Consider the following 23,643-nt stretch of genomic DNA (forward strand, 5'->3'; position numbering starts at 1 on the left):
TGTACTAGTAGAGGATGATTTCGCGCCCTGTGTGGCTGCAGTATATGTAAAGCGCCTTTGAACGTGTTTACCATGAAAAGGGTGCTATATCAATCTGGTATAATAATAATAATATGATTTAACGCTTCTACATGGACATGTGAAGTTGCTGGAGGCAACTGTACACCATGAATACGTCCAGTTTGTTCTGGTAAGAAATAAGCTGTATATCTAACATTAATTGATAAACTGATACCGTTGGACAAAAGCTTTATGAGTGTCAAAGTATATTTTTCATGTTACAAGATATCGATGATTGTAGCCCTGATCTGTTTGAATGGGGGCACATGTGACGATGGGACTACCGCTTATACATGTAAATGTGCATCTGGTTTCATTGGTGACAACTGTACAACGGGTATGCACTCAAACAATATTGTTCCTTTATCAAAGAACACTTTAACTTTTTGTAGAAAACAGTCACTTAAGTAATTGATAACAATTATATACAATTACGTTAAGTGCCATGCTATTGAAATGACCGAATGTACGTTTTAGGGACATTTATTGTTTCTAATGTGCATACCGAGATTTTAAATGTAAAGGATTACTTTTGTTCTTTTGTGATTTCAGATATCGATGACTGTAGCCCCAATCCATGTTTGAATGGAGGTGCATGTACAGACGGGATTAACGATTATATATGCACATGTGCTGCTGGCTTCACTGGAGAAAATTGTACAACGAGTATGCAATCGATCGTCACTGCTTTTAGTTTTCTTATGTAGCAGATTTTGTAGAAAAAAGTTAAGCAAAAGAAGAGATGTATAATAACGTAACAGCTAAGTTACAAAGTTAACTTTTTAAGCATTCATTTCCTTATTTATTGTTGTTAGAGACACCCTTTTAAAATTTCTTTGCTAAAAATGTTTTTTTTTTATTTTCAGATATTGATGAATGTAAGCTTAATCCATGCTTGCATGGGGGTACATGTACGGACAGGATTAATGCTTACGCATGTAAATGTGCAGCTGGCTTCACTGGAGACAATTGTGAAATAAGTATGCACCTGAAGATTATTGTTGTTTTATTTTTTTCATCATTATCATCATCATCATCATCATTCACAGCCCATTTTAGAGCTGAGATCTTGATAAAAATGTATTTAAGCATTTCAAATCAGGCCCGTGGTGGCAAAAATAATCCTTCTGACTCCATTATATAAGAACTATGATATGATCGGCCAAAAACTAAAAAGGTGCTGTCGTGTCTGTGATGGGGTGTGTCATGTTACCACACGAGGACTGACATGAACCCTTCCAGGGGCTCTGCAGATACTCTGGTGACGGTTATAAGATTCCAATACCTCACTGTTCTCGGAAACAAGGTATCGGACAGTATCTGGTCTGTAATGCGCTCCTTTACCAGCTTGTTCTGACATTGCCACTTCGAAGGAAATTGTCTGCGCTGATGTCTGTCAAGCCATTACGAACCTTGTAGACTTGTAAAGACCATCGGGAAATTTCGTAATCATCGTTTGCGACTGGGGCATTCAGCATATATTATTGAAATGTTTGTACCTGCTGAGCTACCTTTGCATCCTAAGAATGCCAACTTGATTGTTGACTGTACGAAAACACACGTAAATAGCCGATTGTTGCTTCGGGGTCACCACCTTGAATGCATTTACTATTTTTGTCAAAAAGCAGCATTTTGAATGTCAAGCAATGATTTTCTTTCTACATGTTTTTACATATCAATGATTGTGGTTTACCTGTACAGACGAGATGTAACGCTTATACATGGACATGTGCGGCTGCCTCCACTGAAAGCAACTGTACAACGTGAATACACCCGATTTGTTCTAATAAGAGATAACATATATATAAAAATATTATCTTTTAATGAATAAATTGATACTGTTGGACTAAAGCTTTTTGAGTGTTAACGTGTATTTTTCATATTTTTCAGATATCGATGATTGCAGCCCTTATCCATGTTTGAATGGGGGTACATGTGATGATGGGATTAACGCATATACATGTACATGTGCACCTGGTTTCACTGGTGACAACTGTACAACGGGTATGCACTCAGACACTTTTATTTCTTCATCAAAAACACTTTTAGCGTTTAGAAGAAAACAATCTCTTAAGAAAGTGGTAACATTTATATACAATTATGTTAAATGCCTTGCTACTGAAACGATCAAATGTAAGTGTTGAGGACATTTATTATTTCTAATTTGCATATCAACATTCTAAATTTAAAGATTTACCTATTTCTTTTATATTTTTAGATATCGATGACTGTAGCCCTAATCCATGTTTGAATGGGGGTACATGTACAGACAGGATAAACGATTGTATATGCGCATGTGCTGCTGGCTTCACTGGAGAAAATTGTACAATGAGTATGCAATCGATCGTCACTTCTTTTAGTTTTCTTATGTAGCAGATTTTGTAGAAAACAGTCAAGCAAGAGATGAAATGTATATTACCGTACAATCTAAATTACAAAGTTAACGATATTTAAGTACTCATTTCCTCATTTATTTCTGATAGAGACACCCATTTTTAATTTCATTGCTGTAAATGCTTTTGTATTTCTTCAGATATTGATGAATGTACGCTTAATCCATGCTTGCATGGAGGTACATGTGACGATGGGATTAACGCATATATATGTACATGTGCACCTGGTTTCACTGGTGACAACTGTACAACGGGTGTGCACTCAAACAATATTTTTTCTTCATTAAGAACACTTTCAGCGTTGTGATGGAAACAATCTCATAAAAAAGTGGTAACATTTATATATGTTAAATGCCTTGCTATCGAAACGACAAAATGTAAGTGTTGAGGACATTTATTATTTCTAATTTGCATACTAACATTCTAAATTTAAAGGTTTACATTTTTTCTTTTATATTTTTAGATATCGATGACTGTAGCCCTAATCCATGTTTGAATGGGGGTACATGTACAGACAGGATAATCGATTATATATGCGCATGTGCTGCTGGCTTCACTGGAGAAAATTGTACAATAAGTATGCAATCGATCGTCACTTCTTTTATTTTTTGTATGTAGCAGATTTTGTAGAAAACAGTCAAGCAAGAGATGAAATGTATATTACCGTACAAGCTAAATTACAAAGTTAACGATTTTAATTATTCATTTCCTCATCTATTTCTGGTGGAGACACCCATTTTTAATTTCATTGCTGCAAATGCTTTTGTATTTTTTCAGATATTGATGAATGTAAGCTTAATCCATGCTTGCATGGGGGTACATGTACGGACAGGATTAATGCTTACGCATGTAAATGCGCAGCTGGCTTCACTGGAGACAATTGTGAAATGAGTATGCACACGAAGTTTATTGTTGTGTTACTTTTAATCATCATCATCATCATTCGTTGCCCATAATAGAGCTTAGGTGTTGATAAATATGTATATAAGCTTTGAAAATCAGGCCCGTGTTGGCGAAATAATCCTTCTCACTCCATTATATAAGAACTAGAATAATATTTGTCTAAAACTAAAAAGGTGCTGTCGTGTTTCTGATGGAGTGTGTCATGTTACAACACGAGAACTGACATGAAACCTTCCAGGGGCTCTGCAGATACTCTGGTGACGGTTATAAGAATCCAATCCCTCAGTCTTCTCGGAAACATGGTATCGGACAGTATCTTATCTGTAATGCGCTTCTTTACGAGCTTGTTCTGACATCTGTTCTGACATCGACTTCGAAGGAAATGGTCTGCACTGATGTCTGACAAACCATTACGAACCTTGTAGACTTGTAAAGACCATCGGCAAATTTCGTATTCATCGTTTGCGACTGGGGCATTCAGCATATATTATTGAAATGCTTGTACCTGCTGAGCTACCTTTACATCCTAAGAATGCCAACTTGATTGTTGACTGTAAGAAAACACACGGAAATAGCCGATGGTTGTTTCGGGGTCATCACCTTGAATGCATTTACTATTTTTGTTGAAAAGCAATGATTTTCTTTCTACATGTTTTTACATATCAATGATTGTAGTTTACCTGTACAGACGAAATTTAACGCTTATACATGGACATGTGCGGCTGCCTCCACTGGAGACAACTGTACAACGTGAATGCATCCAATTTGTTCTACCAAGAGATAACCTACATATCTAAATGTTATCTTTTAATGAATAAATTGATACCGTTGGACAAAAGCTTTTAGAGGGTCAATGTGTATTTTTCTTATCTTCAGATATCGATGATTGTAGCCCTTATCCATGTTTGAATGGTGGTACATGTGACGATGGGATTAACGCATATACATGTACATGTGCACCTGGTTTCACTGGTGACAACTGTACAATGGGTATGCACTCAAACATTATTATTTCTTCATCAAGAACACTTTTAACGTTTTGTAGAAAACAATCTCATAAGAAAGTGGTAACATTTATATACAATTACGTAAAGTGCTTTGCTATCGAAACGACCAAATGTAAGTATAGTAATGAGGACACTTATTATTTCTTATTTGCATGCCAACATTCTAAATTTAAAGGTTTACAGTTTTCTTTTATGTTCTTAGATATTGGTGACTGTAGCCCTAATCCATGTTTGAATGGGGGTACATGTACAGACAGGATAATCGATTATATATGCGCATGTACTGCTGGCTTCACTGGAGAAAATTGTACAATAAGTATGCAATCGATCGTCAATGCTTTTATTTTTTGTATGTAGCAGATTTTGTAGAAAACAGTCAAGCAAGAGATGAAATGTAAAACTTATACATTGAGTCCTTCTGTTGAAAATAATTTGGTCACTGATCACATCACTGAAGTTTCTAATTTAAAAGTTCGTATAGACGATCAACAAATTAAACTACCAACCATGTACTGGATTCCTAAATTGCATAAACAACCATATAAAGCTCGCTTCATCGCTAATTCAAGCTCTCGTACAACTACAAATATTTCAAAACTATTAACATCATATCTAACTGCTGTGAAAGCCCACGTAGAAAGATACAGCGATAAAGTATACGAAAACTCCGGTAAACACTTATTTTGGTCAATTAAAAATTCTTGCGAAATCCTGGATAAGTTTAAAATTAATAATTACAAGGTATCTACAATCAGTACATACGATTTTTCTACTTTGTATACCACTTTACCACATAACTTAATAAATGACAAACTAACTGCCCTAATTCAAAAGACTTTTGCCAGAGAGAATGCTACATTTATCGCTTGCAATTTTGATAAAGCTTTTTTTACTAGCAATATTATTAAACATTATACAATGTGGACCTGTGACGAAGTTTGTAAAGCCCTTTCCTTTTTATTGAACAACATTTACATCAGGTTTGGGAATGCAATTTTTAGACAAGTAGTTGGTATTCTCATGGGAACAAATTGTGCACCCCTTGTCGCAGATTTGTTTTTATATTGTTATGAAAGAGACTTTATGTTGAGACTTTCTCCAGATACTCAGGCAGATATTATAACTGCATTTAATAATACATCACGCTATCTGGATGATATTCTTAATATGGATAATCGGTTTTTTGGTCAATTTGTGGGTACTATTTATCCTAGGGAGCTTCAGTTAATTAAAACTAACAATTCGGATTTTAGATTTACATCTCTCTATTTATGACAATATTATACATACCAAAATTTATGACAAGAGGGATGATTTTAATTTTAGTATTGTAAATTTTCCCCATTTGGATGGGGATGTACCTCAGGCTACATCTTACGGGGTATATATTTCTCAATTAATTCGGTTTGCCAGAGCGTGTAGTCATGTCAAGCATTTCAATGAACGTAATCAATATATTACAAGTAAACTTCTTCAGCAAGGCTACCGTTATTACAAATTGCATAAATATTTTGCTAAATTTTACTATCGTAATTCTGATTTAGTTTTAAAATTCAATAGTAATTTAAAGACACTTCTGCGAGAAAGTATTTCTAAACCCGTTTTTTATGGGGATGTGGTTTACAAACTTCGTAAGATCTTGGGTCATGGTAATTTTCCAAATGTATTTGGTAAAATTATAAAACGTGTTATTAAAAGAGGTTACGACCCAACTGTTTTGAGACATACCGCATGTTTAGTGTTCAACCCGTTTACAGTTGGACACCACGCTTTCCTCTTTGATTGTGTCTGAAGAGGGGGATGACTCTATGATAAGCAGTTTTTAAATCCTACCAGGACTGAACTGTTTTGATATCTGTCTTCTGACCTGTTTCGTCGGGCCCTTAAGGGTGTTTCTCTTGTTGCTCTGTCTTCTGAAAAGGCATTGAGTACATACGTTTTTGGTTCTAAAGGTTTGCTTTTTATATATTTATACACGAGCATTTTTGTGTTTTACATGCTATGCCTTTTTGTTCACATTACGTATGTTAGAGATTCACCTGGAGGGGATTACTTTTATTTACACTGTCCCGTGTCTTTGGAACATGGTTGGGGGTAAGAGTGAGGTTGGGTGCGCACCATAAACCGGTTTAAGCTCCCCAGTGGTGTCTTTGCCACTGACCGTTCCACTGTGTTCCTTTGTTTGTTCGTTTTGTCCTAATGTGTTGGCTTTGTGTGTGCGCGTGTATGTGTGTGTGTCCTTGTGGTGTATTGGCTTTGTGTGTGTGCGCGTGTATGTGTGTGTGTGTTCAGGTGGTGTGCACGTCTGCGTGCTGTAGGTTTCGTTTTGGGGAGGCTGCGTTTTTGGTGCGTGGCATTCCCTGTTTGATATTTGTCTTTGTTTTTTGAGGACATTTATTATTTCTAATTTGCATACCAACATTCTAAATTTAAAGGTTTACTTTTTTCTTTAATGTTTTTAGATATCGATGACTGTAGCCCTAATCTATGTTTGAATAGGGGTACATGTACAGACAGGATAAACGATTATATATGCGCATGTGCTGCTGGCTTCACTGGAGAAAATTGTACAATAAGTATGCAATCGATCGTCACTGCTTTTATTTTTTGTATGTAGCAGATTTTGTAGAAAACAGTCAAGCAAGAGATGAAATGTATATTACCGTACAAGCTTAATTGCAAAGTTAACGATATTTAGGTATTCATTTCCTCACTTATTTCTGATAGAGACACCCATTTTTAATTTCATTGCTGCAAATGCTTTTGTATTTTTTCAGATATTGATGAATGTAAGCTTAATCCATGCTTGCATGGGGGTACATGTATGGACAAGATTAATGCTTATGCATGTAAATGTGCAGCTGGCTTCACTGGAGACAATTGTGAAATGAGTATGCACACGAAGTGTATTGTTGTTTTACTTTTAATCATCATCATCATCATTCGTTGCCAATAATAGAACTTCGAAGAAAATGTTCTGCACTGATGTCTGACACACTATTACGAACCTTGTAGACTTGTAAAAACCATCGGCAAATTTCGTATTCATCGCTTGCCATTGGGGTATTCAGCATATATTATTGAAATGCTTGTACCTGCTGAGCTACCTTTACATCCTAAGAATGCCAACTTGATTGTTGACTGTACGAAAACACACGGAAATAGCCGATTGTTGTTTAGGGGTCACCACCTTGAATGCATTTACTGTTTTTTTTAAAAAGCAGCATTTTGAATGTCAAGCAATGATTTTCTTTCTTCATGTTTTCGTATATCAATGATTGTAGTTTACCTGTACAGACGAAATTTAACGCTTAAACATGGATATGTGCGGCTGCCTCCACTGGAGACAACTGTACAACGTGAATGCATCCAATTTATTCTACCAAGAGATAACCTACATATCAAAATGTTTTCTTTTAATGAATAAATTGATACTGTTGGACAAAAGCTTTTTGAGTGTCAACGTGTATTTTTCATATTTTCAGATATCGATGATTGTAGCCCTTATCCATGTTTGAATGGGGGTACATGTGACGATGGGATTAACGCATATACATGTACATGTGCACCTGGTTTCACTGGTGACAACTGTACAACGGGTATGCACTCAGACACCGTTATTTCTTCATCCATCAACAACACTTTTAGCGTTTTGCAGAAAACAATCTCATAAGAAAGTGGTAACATTTATATACAATTACGTTAAATGCTTTGCTATCGAAACGACCAAATGTAAGTGTTGAGGACAATTATTATTTCTAATTTGCATACCAACATTCTAAATTTTAAGGTTTACGTTTTTCTTTTATGTTTTTAGATATCGATGACTGTAGCCCTAATCCATGTTTGAATGGGGGTACATGTACAGACAGGATAAACGACTATATATGCGCATGTACTGCTGGCTTCACTGGAGACTGTTGCACAATAAGTATGCAATCGATCGTCACTTCTTTTATTTTTTGTATGTAGCAGATTTTATAGAAAACAGTCAAGTAAGAGATGAAATGTATATTACCGTACAAGCTAAATTACAAAGTTAACGATATTTAAGTATTCATTTCCTCACTTATTTCTGATAGAGACACCCACTTTTAATTTCTCTCCTGCAAATGCTTTTGTATTTTTTCAGATATTGATGAATGTACGCTTAATCCATGCTTGCATGGGGGTACATGTACGGACAGGATTAATGCTTACGCATGTAAATGTGCAGCTGGATTCACTGGAGACAATTGTGAAATGAGTATGCTTACGAAGTTTATTGTTGTTTTACTTTTAATCATCATCTTCATCATTCGTTGACAATAATAGAGCTTAGGTCTTGATAAAAATGTACATAAGCTTTGAAAATCAGGCCCGTGGTGGCGAAATAATCCTTCTCACTCCATTATATAAGAACTAGAAAAATATTTGTCTGAAACTAAAAAGGTGCTGTCTCTGATGGAGTGTGCCATGTTACCACACGAGGACTGACATGAACCCTTCCATGGGCTCTGCAGATATTCTGGTGACGGTTATAAGGTTCCAATCCCTCACTCTTCTCGGAAACATGGTATCGGACAGTATCTGATCTGTAATGCGCTCCTTTACGAGCTTGTTCTGACATCTGTCTTGACATCGACTTCGAAGGAAATTGTCTGCACTGATGTCTGTCAAACCATTACGAACCTTGTAGACTTGTAAAGACCATCGGCAAATTTCGTATTCATCGTTTGCGACTGGGGCATTCAGCATATATTGTTGAAATGCTTGTACCTGCTGAGCTACCTTTACATTCTAAGAATGCCAACTTGATTGTTGACTGTACGAAAACACACGGAAATAGCCGATTGACTGTAGCCCTAATCCATGTTTGAATGGGGTACATGTACAGAGGGGATAAATGATTATATATGCGCATGTGCTGCTGGCTTCACTGGAGAAAATCGTACAATAAGTATGCAATCGATCGTCACTGCTTTTATTTTTGTATGTAGCAGATTTTGTAGAAAACAGTCAAGCAAGAGTTTATATGTATACAAGCTAAATTACAAAGTTAACGATATTTAAGTACTCGTTTCCTTACTTATTTCTTATAGAGACACCAATATTTAATTTCATCGCTGCAGATGCTTTTGTATTTTTTCAAATATTGATGGATATAAGTTTAATCCATGCTTGCATGGGGGTACATGTACGGACAGAATTATTGCTTATGCATGTAAATGTGCAGCTGGCTTCACTGGAGACAATTGTTAAATAAGAATGCGCCCGAAGTTTATTGTTGTTTTACTTTTCCTCCTCCTCATCATCATCATCATTCGTTGCACATTATAGAGCTTAAATCTTGAAAACAATGTAAACTGGCTTCGCAAATCTGGCATGTGGTGGCAAAAAGAATCCTTCTGACTCCATTATATAAGAACTATTATATAATAGGTCTAAAACTAAATAGATGCTGTCGTGTCTTTGAAGTAATGTGTGATGTTATCCCTAGAAGGCTGACTTGATCCCATCCAGGGGCTCTGTTGATACTCTGCTGACAGTTATGAGATTCCAATCTCTTATTGTTCTTGTAAACATGGTGTTGGACAGTATCTTGTCTGTAATGAGCTCCTTCACGAGCTAGTTCTGATCTCTGTACCGGCATCGCCTCTTTGAAGGATTTGTCTGCGCTGATGTCTGTAAAGCCATTGCAAATCTTGTAGACTTGTAAAGACCATCGGCAAATTGAATATTCATCGCTTGCGACTGGGGCATTTAGAATATATTTTGGAAATGCTTGTACTTGTTGAGCTACAATTACATCCTAAGAATGCCGAATTCATTATTGACTATACGAAAACACACGGATATAGTCGATTGTTGTTATGGATCTTTTCTGTTACAAAGCAGCATTCTGAATGTCAAGCAATGATTTGCTTTCTACATGTTTCTACTTATCAATAACTGTAGTTAACCTGAACAGACGGGATTCAACGCTTATACATGTACATGCGCAGCTGCCTCCACTGCAAGCAACTGTACAACGTAAATGCATCCAACTTTCTCTAGCAAGAGATAACCTGTATATCTAACTGTTAAACTTTTATTAATAAACTGATACTGTTGGAGTGTCAAAGTATAGTTTTAATGTTTTCAGATATCGATGATTGTAGCCCTAATCCATGCTTGAATGGAGGTACATGCGACGACGGGATTGACGCTTATACATGTACATGTGCACCAGGTTTCACTGGCGACAACTGTACAACAGGTATGCACTAAAACAATATTTTTTTATCAACAAGAATACTTTCAGCGTTTTATAGAAACACTCTCTTAAGCAAGTGGTAAAATTTACAGACAATAAAAGTTAAATGCCATGCTACTGAAATGTCTTTCCGTCTTCCCGTCATTCCGTCATTCTGTCATTCCGTCATTCCGTCCGTCCGTCCTCAATTCGTGTCCGGTTCATAACTCTGTCATCTATTAAGGGATTTTAATATTACTTGGCACAAATGTTCCCCATGATGAGGCGACGTGTCATGCGCAAACCCAGACCCTTAGCTTAAAGGTCAAGGTCACAATTGGAGGTCAAATGTCAACAGGGCTTTTTTCCTGTCCGGTCCATAACTCTGCCATCCATGAAGGATTTTAATATTATTTGGCACAAACGTACCTCACAATAAGACGATGTGTCATACAGGACTTTCAGACCCCTAGCTCAAAGGTCAAGGTCACACCTGGCAGTCAGATGTTAACATGGCATGAACAGGGTCTTCCCGTCATTCCGTCATTCTGTCATTCCGTCATTCCGTCCGTCCGCAATTCGTGTCCGGTTCATAACTCTGTCATTCATTAAGGGATTTAAATATCACTTGGCACAAATATTCCCCATGAAGAGTTGACGTGTCAGGCGGAAATCCCGGACCCCTGGCTCAAAGGTCAAGGTCACAATTGGAGGTCAAAGATCAACAGGGCTTTTTTTCCTGTCCGGTCCAGAACTCTGTCTTCAATCAAGGGATTTTAATATTACTTGGCATAAATGTTTCCCATGATGAGACGAAGTGTCATGCGCAACATCCAGAGCCCTAGCTTAAAGGTCAAGGTCACACTTGGAGATCAAAGGTCAATGGGACATTTTTCCTGTCCAGTATATAACTTTGTCATGCAAAACAGGATTTGAATATTACTTGGCACAAATGTTAACCACTATGAGACGGAGTGTCATGCGCAAAAACCTGGTCCCTAGGTTGAAGGTCAAGGTCACACATAAAGGCCAAAGGTCAGATACAAGAATGTCTTTGTCTGGAACATTTCTTTTTAATTCATGGATGGATTTTTATGTAACTTGGCATAAATGTTCACTACCATGAGACAGATTGCCATGCGCAAGAACCAGGTCCCTATGTCAAAGGTCAAGGTCACACTTAAATGCCAAATTAAAGAATGACTTTGTTCGGAGCATTTCTTCTTTATGCATGGAGGGATTTTGATGTAACTTGGCACAATTGTACACCATCATGAGTGTCATGCGCAGATCTCTTCTTTAGAATTACTTCCCTTTGTTGTTACTATAAATAGCTTATATTGTTTCATTTTATTTAAATGTTAACCTTTAATTGATAAACTGATACTGTTGGACAAAAGCATTTTGTGTGTCAAAGTATATTTTTAATGTTTTCAGATATCGATGATTGTAGCCCTAATCCATGCTTGAACGGAGGTACATGCGACGATCGGATTGACGCTTACACATGTACATGTGCACCAGGTTTCACTGGCGACAACTGTACAACAGGTATGCTCTTAAACAATATTTTTCATCAACAAGAACACTTTTAGTGTTTTGCAGAAAACAATCTCTTAAGCAAGTTGTAACATTTATATACAATAAAGGTTAAAGGCCATGCTATTGAAATGTCCGAATGTAAATGTTGAGGACATTTATTATTTCTACAGTGTATACCAACATTCCAAATGTAAGGGTTTACTTTTGTTCTTTTATCTTTTTCAGATATCGATGATTGTAGACCTAATCCATGTTTGAATGGGGGTACATGTACAAACGGGATAAACGATTATATATGCGCATGTGCTGCTGGCTTCACTGGAGAAAATTGTACAACAAGTAAGCAATCGATCGTCACTGCTTTTAGTTTTCTTATATAGCAGATCTTGTAGAAAACAGTTAAGCAAGAGAGGAGATGTATATTAACGTAACAGCTAAGTTAGAAAGTTAACTATATTTAAGCATTCATTTCCTTACCTATTTCTGTGAGAGAGAATCTTTTCAATTTCATTGCTTCAAATTCTTTTGTACATTTTCAGATATTGAAGAATGTAAGCTTAATCCATGCTTGCATGGGGGTACATGTACGGACATGATTAATGCTTATGCATGTAAATGTGCATCTGGCTTCACTGGTGGCCATTGTGAAATGAGTATGCATCCGATGTCATCATCATCATCATCATCATAAACAACATCATCATCATCATTCACAGACCATTATTGCACTCATATCATGAAAAAAATGTAAAATTAGCTTGGCAAGTCAGGCACATGGCTGCGAAAAGAATCCTTCTGACTCCGTTATATGATACCTATGATAAAATATGTGTAAAACTAAAAAGATGCTTTCGTGTCAGTGAAGGAGTGTGTCGTTTTACCCCATGAGGACTGACATGAAGCTTTCCAGTGCCAGTGACTCTGCACCTACTGTGGTGATAGCAGCACTGTTCTCGGAACGGTGTTTTACATGGACATGAGCAGTTGACTCCTCTAGAAGCAACTGTACAACGTGAATGCATCCAATTTGTTCTAGCAAGAGATAACCTGTATATATAAATGTTAACCTTTAATGAATAAATCGATACTGTTATACAAAAGCTTTTTGAGTGTCAAAGTATATTTTTTAATGTTTTTAGATAAAGATGATTGTAGCCCTAATCCATGCTTGAATGGAGGTACATGTGACGATGGCATTAACGCTTATACATGTACATGTGCACCTGGTTTCACTGGAGACAACTGTACAACCGGTATGCACTCAAACAATATTGTTCCTTCGTCAAAGAACACTTTTTCTTTTTGAAGAAAACAACCACTTAACCAAGCTGTAACATTTATATACAATTACTTTAAGTGCCTTACTACTAGAATGACCGAATGTAAGTGTTGATGACATTTATTATTTCTGCTGTGCACACCAACATTCTAAATGTGAAGGTTTACCTTTGGGTGTTTATGTTTTCAGATATCGATGACTGTAGCCCTAATTCACTGCTTTTACCCTAACCTTTTATCTTTTCTTACACCCCAGTAACACATACGGCACGGAAAGCTACGTCTAGTCACGGATAGAAACGTAATAATCCCTATCGATCCGTACCTGAGCCGTACGGATTGGTACGGATTGATAGGGATTACTACTTTAAGGTGTCGGTCCAGTACAATTTCTCCTTCTTTGCTGTATAGTAAAACAAGCACTTTTGGACATGGACTGTGAATTTCACAACGAAATTGCAGCATTGACAGCTCTGTATTTCTGGAGAGTAATACTATCCCAGTCAATATATCACATAAAAACACTATCATCAACGATGAACTTTTTTGCTACACATCGAAGTATTTAGTCCATGTTTAAATTTCCCACTGACATCTGTCATGGCCGCCAGTCTGGTGTAGTTTTTTAATCCTCCCGCACAGAAATGTAGTCCTGAAAACACAGATAAAACAACTGTTAAAGACATCAGAAATGACACAAAATGTACACAGTGTCAATAAATACATTTGGAATTTAACAAGTCAAAGTAGGGATAGCTTCAAATTAGGAACTTCAAAATAGGATACAACGACCCGGAAGTACTTCTATACCGGGGTGACACCTAAATCTTATCAAATTTTTAATTTAGCCAAATTTTCCCCTCAAAATCTTGTAACTTAGAGTCTTGCGAGAAAAGTTATACAAGACATTCTTATCGCAAAGAAAATTCTGTACCGCAGAACATTTCAAACATTAGACCTACTTTGTGGCAAAATTGGCTCGGAAACTGGAATTTTAAAGAAAAAAGGCACATAACAAAATTTGCCTTCCTTCTGAAAATTTCAATTAGATTTTCATGAAATCAACTCCGATATCACCAGTTAGTCTTATAGCATGTTTTATGTAACTTTAAGCCTATTTATTTTGTAAAATGATGTATCAAAATCAGCATTTACTTCAAAAACATGCAATTTTTAGTAATAAATGCATAATTTACCCACTACAATTGCAGAAAAATGGACATTTTAATGACTGAAAGACCAGAACCCACAAGCAAATACAAATATTTGAATATATCAAATACAATTACTGGAAGTAAAACAGATCCATACATCACAGCCTATCTCAAAATGAATTATTTCTTCGACTAAGCCGGGCAATGCCTGGAACGTCAAATGCCAAGCCGATCCGCACCATCTTGGAAGCAGGCAAGTACGGAAGGTCAAGAACTCTAACTGGAGCCAGACACAGCTCAAGGTACACTTGAAACTGTCAAGCAGTTACTGATAACAATACTCTAAAGTTCTGGCTAAAGACATTAAGACAAGACATAAAGTTTTAATAGAATACTTCGTTCGGAGGGAAGTGCCCTTATGGAACGTGTAAATCGCTTACCGAAAACTAGCCGTCATCCTGCGGTGTTACACTGGGAATCACAGCTTCTGCCCACACGACTTAATAGGTTGATCTGGTTTATGGGTAGCTGCTGACTGGTGGTACCATTTTAAATACCTACTAACGTATGGAATTCATCGCCTGCAAAGGACAAAAGAATGATCGTGAACCGATGTCTGCCTTTCTTGAGAAACAACTGAGTGAGTGTGTAGTTCTAAGTTTGATCAGGAACACCTATAGACAAAATGTGACATATCCACAGATTGGTGCCATCTACCATATCTATATCATACTGATATCAACTGGTTCAGGAACTTTAAAGGAAGTCTGGCATTAAAACACTGCAACTGAATAATTTTCTACATATGTTAGCTGAAATAGTGAAAACAAAATTAGTATGAGCATTACCAGAAAACCTCTTTCAGCACAGACATTAAGGTATCTGAAATCCACATTTAAAAGAACAGAAAGAAAGACATAAATGGTATGAAAAAACAACATACAGAAAAACATGGACAAAAGTCCCAACAGGAAAAGCCACATCCAAAGAATGCAGTAGAATGAATCGAGCAACAGTAGAATGAATCGAGCAAAACTTAAATTCAAATACCGTCAAGCCGTGTTTCCGGTCGGTACCAGGACAAATATATAACAGGTCAACTTGACGAGGCCGACCGAGAAAATCAGCCCTGTTTATTAGTTTCTTAGTAACACAGGCCTGCGCTGTACACCTGAAAAGCAAATCAGAATAGAAGCATCCCACCCAAGGCTGAATATCTGTTGATGGCCTGATGCGGGCTGAAACGGAAAGCTCGAAATATGTTCTAAATTGAAAAATAAATGAATAAATAGAATAATACACAAAAAAGCAGCAACAACAACAACCATTTTATTCCACTGAAGCAAACCTCCATTTAATTCCCTGTAATACAACCAATGTCCTGTCAGTTAAAAGAAAACTTGTTATACATTAATATAATAATGCCGACAAATGCACTAGACACACTGGTAAGCAATGTCCTTCAATGCCAAAATGCCGGTAGCACATAGAAATGAGAAAAATAATTATTTCATGTATTATTAGTTATGCGTCTCATACACAAGGTAACGAACATTCACGCCATTTCTTTATATCATATATGAGACGCCTGCTAACTGGCTTGAACATCAATGTAGTGACCGGTTCGAGGTCCATACCCGACAAGCGGTCAGTCTCTCGGATTCCTGTTATGAAACTGACCATAGCCTCGTTTATAAACCCACCCGGTCCAAAATGTACAGCTTCCATACATCAGACACTGTTCATCCACAGTCTATTGCGGCACTATATAACATGTTCACATACACTGCGAAAAAAGAGTTAATATACGGGAGTGTACGGGATCCCGTATATTACCCGTATACGGGAAGAAATAACGGAAAACTAAAATACGGGCGTGTACGGGATTTGTATATTTAAAAGTCCGTATACTAATAAAATACGGATTTCCGTATACTATGAAATACGGAATTCTTAGTATACGATACTCCATATATTATTGAAATACGGGAAATTCTAAAAAGGGTTATTCTGATCGTATACAACACCGTATATTCCCGTATATGCCTGGTGTACGGGAATACATAAATCCGTATATTACGAAAATACGGGACGTATAATTCCCGTATATGTTTCATATACAACCCCGTATATTTCCCGTATATTCTGGATATACGGAATATGTATAGTTTGTGTATTTCGAAAATACAGGGATTAAATTTCCCGTATATTCTTCGTATACAACTCCGTATATTTCCCGTATATGCCGGAAATACGGGATTTAAATAATTTGTATATTTCGAAAATACGGGACGTATATGTCCCGTATATGCTTGGTATACAATTCCGTATTATTCCCGTATATGCCAGAAATACGGGATTTAAATGATTTGTATATTTTGAAAATACGGGACTTATATTTCCCGTATATTCTTTGTATACAACTCCGTATATTTCCCGTATATTCTGGATATACAATATATGAATAGTTTGTATATTTCGAAAATACAGGGATTAAATTTCCCGTATATTTTTCGTGTACAACTCCGTATATTTCCCGTATATGCAGGAAATACGGGATTTAAATAATTTGTATATTTCGAAAATACGGGACGTATATGTCCGTATATGCTTGGTATACAACTCCGTATATTTCCCGTATATGCCGGAAATACGGGATTTAAATAATTTATATATTTGAAAAATACGGGATGCAATCAATATGTGTAGTGAAAATTATATTCTCCGGCCATTTCAAAGGTCAAACGTTTTGCATGTTTTCGAACTTGTACGTGTATGTAGAATGAGTGCCAATATTGAAAGAAAGAAATGTTTAATACTAATATGACATGAACTGAAAAAAAGCATTCACGGACCAAAACAGGTATAAAATCAAACATGAATGAATCCATCATTTCATCTAGCGCGTTCCCGATTTATTTTAACATTTGATCTAAATAGCCGATTGAGAAAAGAAAAAGATTAATCAATTCATCCCTATTTATTTGTAGTGATAAATACATCCGTGGATCATCGCCATTGTAAAAATCAAATGCAAGCATAAATTAACTCTTTTTCTGCACATTTCCAACGCTTGTGCATACAATGCAAATATTTATAGAAAAAAAGAGGAACTAATCCATTTATATTTTGTACTGAAAATGTATATAAGACATGTATTGATACTTTACTTATGAAATCAATTCTAATATTTTTACAGACGCAAAATAATCGATATAATGTGTCTACGTCCAAAGATTCGAACAAACGCGTTTCGTTCGATTTAATACAGTATCGTCTGCTACCGACCGAGTAGGTCGGTTTTTTGTGTGTGTTTTTGTTGGGATTAACGTTGCGCTGACACACTTATAGGTCCTTTAGCGACTTTCCAGTTTTCTTGGTGGAGGAATACCCCAGGTGCCCTAACGTGCATTATTTTATCACGAGCGAGCACCTGCTTAATGTCTTCCTCACATGGAGAATTCAACACTCTGAGTGAGACTTGAACCCGCATCGGTGATGGGCAACTGGTTTGAAGTCATCGATCTAAACCACTCGGCCGCGGAGACCCACTCCGGGTAGGTCGGACCTTTAAACCAACATATAGATAACATCGCATTTTGGTAATAAAGAAAGCACATAATTAACCGAAGTCATTCAGTTTAATATAATTCAAAGAGCTATAAAATATGTATTTTATACCTTTTTGTTCAATGTTCACTTTCAGATGTTACTTAATCATAAATTATTAAGCGAAAAATATCTTCATATCCGTTGACTTTTGTTTTCGAAGTAATTCTACAGATGTTCTATGTATAGTACGGTGGCATAGCGAGGACATAGGAAATATTCTATTTTTTCTGTGCGCACGTGTTAGCTACGTATGTGGTAATTCCCACGTGCGCGGGTGATAACTATCACGTGCGCAAGTGACAGCTATATCGTTCGCACGTTATACTACCATGTGCGCATGTGATAACTAACACGTGCGCACGTGTTAGCTGATCAATGAAAACGCGTGAAAGATCTGCAATTTTTCTAAATGGATGTCTTTCATAAGGAAGTGTTATTTATAGTTAGCTGTAATTTACGAAGTAAATGTTTCTTGTTTTTGAAAAAAGGCTGATATCTCGATTAGTCTCGTTGGTTACTCTAGCCAGGCCTGTTCACGTGCACGAATAAACATGCGCTCGTGCCATACCAATCATTCTGAAAACAAAGTGGTCATTTGTTAGGAATGAAATCGAGTATGTCTGTAAATTCGATCTTCAAACATTCAATCAAACTAGTACCATTTCTTTCATTTTACCACAGATTAGACAAGTATACACTGTTACATTATTATTATCGAATATTCGGCAACTCTAATATGAAATAATGTAAATTATATTGATACTCTGATATTATTTATTATATTTTAGTTAGGTTAATCTATGAGATTTGAATAATTTTAAATCAAGATTTACAGTAAGTTTTCTATTTTCATACTTTAATACAGGATTGCTGAATTAAAAACCGAGATGAATTATATTTATTTGAACATAAAGAGATGAGACGTTTATGATGAATATTTAACTTGTCTAAGAATGTTATACTGACCGCGAGATTGGAAATTCTGGAAACACTTCAGATTGTTTAACCAAATATTAAAACGTTTAGACGCAAATATATCGTTCAGAACTTGTTCAGCCACAAAGTTTAAAGAGATGTTTGAAAAATTAAATTTAAAAAAGCTTAACAACGCGACTATTATGTCACTCTGATATATTTTATCAAAACTGTACAAAAGATTTATTGTGCATTTTGAATAAGTTCTAACACGGAGGATTGCGTAATGGCGGACATGTTAAGGAACACTAATTTAGCATAGTTTACGTTAACGCTAGCGTTGGTTTAAATTATACCGTGGCTGTAGTTTTGACATTTTGGTAGGAATAAAATGGGGAAGTGTTATTTATATCCCATTACCGCACTTTATGTGCTTTTGAAGTTTTGTGACAGGTAAAATCTCTTTTGAAAAAAGTCTCTCCCGTACTTATGTTATTATTACTGTATGTCAGTTTGAAGACAATCCATCAAAATGAGGTGAGGATTGGCCGGACAACGTGTGACAGCACTATGAACACCATGCATTTTATATTAAATATAATTTGGGAGATAGATTTTAACGTAAAATAACCATAAAATGCATATAAAACACTGTAGATAACTTGTATTAAATATCAACAGGCACATTTAATGATATCTAATTTCTTTTCGCGACGAAATGAGTATGGTGCGTTCTGACACTTAAATGATGTCGTCATCCCTGCCCACATGTCATTTTATTCGTCATAATTTTCACATCATTTGATAGAAATAATTATCAGTATCTATGAATTGCAAGAGTCCATTTTTATAACTTTTGATGCGTGCATTTTTTTCCAGGTTGACACAAGAGTTGTTTACTGCAATCAGAAAACGGGACGACTATTTATTTTCACGATAGAGAACATGCTTATGTGTGAAGTTTCTACTAGTTTGATCAACAGATGCAGACAGACAGCCCGGATGAGCCATTCGTTCTCAGTGACATTCGTAACAACAGATAAAAGCTTATACTTATTGAGATCAGGAAACTGAATATTTTCATGGGGTTCATCATTTGTAACCTGCTTACATATCGTGTTCCAGCACAGAACCAACATGCGTCTTTTTAAAGCGCTCGTTTTGAATACATCTTCGGACATTAGAAGGGGTGTACTGCTCTTCTTAGCAGACGGCAAATTGAAAAGCCTATAGCGGTAATCAACATTCATGGGAATAACGAAAACATGTACAGACAGTAGTAAAAGAAGTGATACTCAACTGATTTGTTGAGTCAACGGCGCAGAATTAAATGTGTGAATTGCTAGTTTTTCAATTAGAAATGAACATATGAGCCGTGCCATGAGATAACCAACATAGTGGGTTTGCGACCAGCATGGATCCAGACCAGCCTGCGCATCCGCGCAGTCTGTTCAGGATCCATGCTGTTCGCTTTCAAAGTCTATTGCAATTACAGAAACTTTTAGCGAACAGCATGGATCCTGATCAGACTGCGCGAATGCGCAGGCTGGTCTGGATCCATGCTGGTCGCAAACCCACTATGTTGGTTTTCTCATGGCGCGGCTCATATTAAGAAATGCTTGATGTTATTGATTACTCACATTTTAATTCTGCTTATTTTATTTGGACAAGAAATGAAAATGATTCATAATCGTTTGAAAAACTGATTTAAAAAGTATTTAAGTTGAATAAAATGTTAATTTAATCTGACATGTCTCCAATTAATAATAATATGATTTTTTTTCTCATACCCTGTCTTTGTCTTGCTTTTGTCTAACATACCGTATTCTGCTGTAGGTATGACTGATATTCATTTTGTCATCTTTCAGTGTGTGCCCATATACGAAATCAGTTCACATAAAAGAAAAAAACGGGATTTGTATACTACACTTAGTGCGTATACGGGAAAAGTCGGGTAAATGTATCTTTTAGAAATATTGGTCCGTGAATTCCCCGTATACGAAAACCAAATTCAGTCTAAACGTGACACAAATATGGAATCTGTATACTCTGCATATCGTGCATAAACGGGGGAAAACCTGGCCCGTATATCAAAAACTACAGGTTCGTATATCCCCGTATATCAGATGTATACATTCCGTATATGACAGAAGTACGGGATCCGTATATTGCGTATACCATGCATATACGGGACTAGTCCGTAGCCCGTATAGTAAAAAGTACAGTTTCGTATATTCCCCGTATATGACACAAGTACGGGGTCCGTATATTGCGTATACCATGCATATACGGGACTAGTCCGTAGCCCGTATATCAAAAAGTACGGTTTCGTATATGCCCCGTATATGACAAAAGTACGGGATCCGTATACTTAGTATATCATGCATAACAATATTGTTATTAACTGGAGACATGTCAGATTAAATTAGCATTTTATTCAACTTACATACTTTTTAAATCAGTTTTTCAAACGATTATGAATCATTTTCATTTCTTGTCCAAATGAAATAAGCAGAATTAAAATGTGAGTAATAAATAACATCAAGCATTTCTTAATAATGTTCATTTCTAATTGAAAAACTAGCAATTCGCACATTTAATTATGCGCCGTTGACTCAATAAATCAGTTGAGTATCACTTCTTTTACTACTGTCTGTACATGTTTTCGTTATTCCCATGAATGTTGATTACCGCTATAGGCTTTTCGATTTGCCGTCTGCTAAGAAGAGCAGTACACCCCTTCTAATGTCCAAAGACGTATTCAAAACGAGCGCTTTAAAAAGAAAAGAAATTAGATGTCATTAAATGTGCCTGTTGATATTTAATACAAGTTATCTACAGTGTTTTATTTGCATTTTATGATTATATTACGTTAACATCTATCTCCCAAATTATATTTAATATAAAATGCATGGTGTTCATAGTGCCGTCACACGTTGTCCGGCCAATCCTCACCTCATTTTGATGGATTGTCTTCGAACTGACATACAGTAATAACATTCGTACGGGAGAGACTTTTTTCAAGAGAGATTTTACCTGTCACAAAACTTCAAAAGCACATAAAGTGCGGTAATGGGATCTAAATAACACTTCCCCGTTTTATTCCTACCAAAATGTCAAAACTACAGCCACGGTATAATTTAAACCAACGCTAGCGTTAACGTAAACTATGCTTAATTAGTGTTCCTTAACCTGTCCGCCATTACGCAATCCTCCGTGTTAGAACTTTTTCAAAATGCACAATAAATCTTTTGCACAGTTTTGATAAAATATATCAGAGTGACATAACAGTCGCATTGTTAAGCTTTTTTAAATTCAATTTTTCAAACATCTCTTTAAACTTTGTGACTGAACAAGTTCTGAACGATATATTTGCCTCTAAACGTTTTAATATTTGGTTAAACAATCTGAAGAGTATCCAGAATTTCCAATCTAGCGGTCAGTATAATATTCTTAGACTAGTAAAATATTCATCATAAACGTCTCATCTCTTTATGTTCAAATAAATATAATGCATCTCGGTTTTTAATTCAGCAATCCTGTATTAAAGTATGAAAATAGAAAACTTACTGTAAATCTAGATTTAAAATTATCCAAATCTCATAGATTAACCTAACTAAAATATAATAAATAATATCAGAGTATCAGTATAATTTACATTATTTCATATTAGAGTTGCCGAATATTCGATAATAATAAAAATGTAACAGTGTATACTGTCTAATCTGTGTCAAAATGAAAGAAATGGTGCTAGTTTGATTGAATGTTTGAAGATCGAATTTACAGACATACTCGATTTCATTCCTGTGACCACTTTGTTTTCAGAATGATTGGTTTTGCACGAGCGCATGTCTATTCGTGCACGCGAACAGGCCTGGCTAGAGTAAAAGAAAAACGGTAGACATGCAAAGATAGACCTTCCCGCGAGATGTTTATTGTTCTCACAGTTTTTTTTTTTTTTTTTTTTTTTTTTTTTTCCGAAATATATAGACCCTAGGCAAACCGGCCTTAATATTCCTTAATCAATATTCCTAAATGCACAGGATATACTTGACGATAAAATTCTACAAATGACATCTACGGAGTAAAATATTGAAAGGAGGTTCGATTAAAAAGCAGAATTATCAGTTCATCAAGGATACCTTTTAAGCTGTATTTGTCACATTATGAAACTTAAAATAGGAATTTTCGTTTCTATAAACTATTTAAAAATGTCATATATAGAAAAAAGATGGTCGCGCCGGGAATCGAACCCTGACCGCAGTGGCAATAAATAGTTTTCCGCTGTCGTTACCAATAACGCAACTGAGGGTTTAGTGTTTAATGCGCGTTAAATATACAAATTTTATCGTAAAAACTAGTTAAAACATCTAATTCTCATGTGTTTCCGCAACATTATAGTCTGTCAGTATACGTAGCATATACACCATTAATTTCCATATATCTAAAAAAAAAATATAATGCCGTGCCATGAGAAAACCAACATACGAGTAGTGGGTTTGCGACCAGCATGGATTGAGACCAGCCTGCGCATCCGTGCAATCTGGTCAGGATCCATGCTGTTC

General features: G+C 36.1%; 1 protein-coding gene across 1 annotated transcript in view; it reads left to right on the forward strand.

Moving 5' to 3' along the window:
- Positions 1 to 23,643, forward strand: part of LOC128556008 (fibropellin-1-like) — a 50,859-nt gene that overhangs the window by 10,543 nt on the left and 16,673 nt on the right. The window contains exons 11-27 of the mRNA XM_053539890.1: positions 613 to 726; positions 927 to 1,040; positions 1,951 to 2,064; positions 2,279 to 2,392; positions 2,917 to 3,030; positions 3,231 to 3,344; positions 4,233 to 4,346; positions 4,566 to 4,679; positions 6,793 to 6,939; positions 7,141 to 7,254; positions 7,849 to 7,962; positions 8,181 to 8,294; positions 8,496 to 8,609; positions 10,488 to 10,601; positions 12,015 to 12,128; positions 12,345 to 12,458; positions 13,259 to 13,372. Coding sequence (XP_053395865.1) covers positions 613 to 726; positions 927 to 1,040; positions 1,951 to 2,064; positions 2,279 to 2,392; positions 2,917 to 3,030; positions 3,231 to 3,344; positions 4,233 to 4,346; positions 4,566 to 4,679; positions 6,793 to 6,939; positions 7,141 to 7,254; positions 7,849 to 7,962; positions 8,181 to 8,294; positions 8,496 to 8,609; positions 10,488 to 10,601; positions 12,015 to 12,128; positions 12,345 to 12,458; positions 13,259 to 13,372 — 1,971 coding nt within the window. The remainder of the gene's footprint in view (positions 1 to 612; positions 727 to 926; positions 1,041 to 1,950; positions 2,065 to 2,278; positions 2,393 to 2,916; positions 3,031 to 3,230; positions 3,345 to 4,232; positions 4,347 to 4,565; positions 4,680 to 6,792; positions 6,940 to 7,140; positions 7,255 to 7,848; positions 7,963 to 8,180; positions 8,295 to 8,495; positions 8,610 to 10,487; positions 10,602 to 12,014; positions 12,129 to 12,344; positions 12,459 to 13,258; positions 13,373 to 23,643) is intronic.

The sequence above is a fragment of the Mercenaria mercenaria genome, chromosome 3 (assembly GCF_021730395.1).
Source record: "Mercenaria mercenaria strain notata chromosome 3, MADL_Memer_1, whole genome shotgun sequence".
Lineage (NCBI taxonomy): Eukaryota > Metazoa > Mollusca > Bivalvia > Venerida > Veneridae > Mercenaria > Mercenaria mercenaria.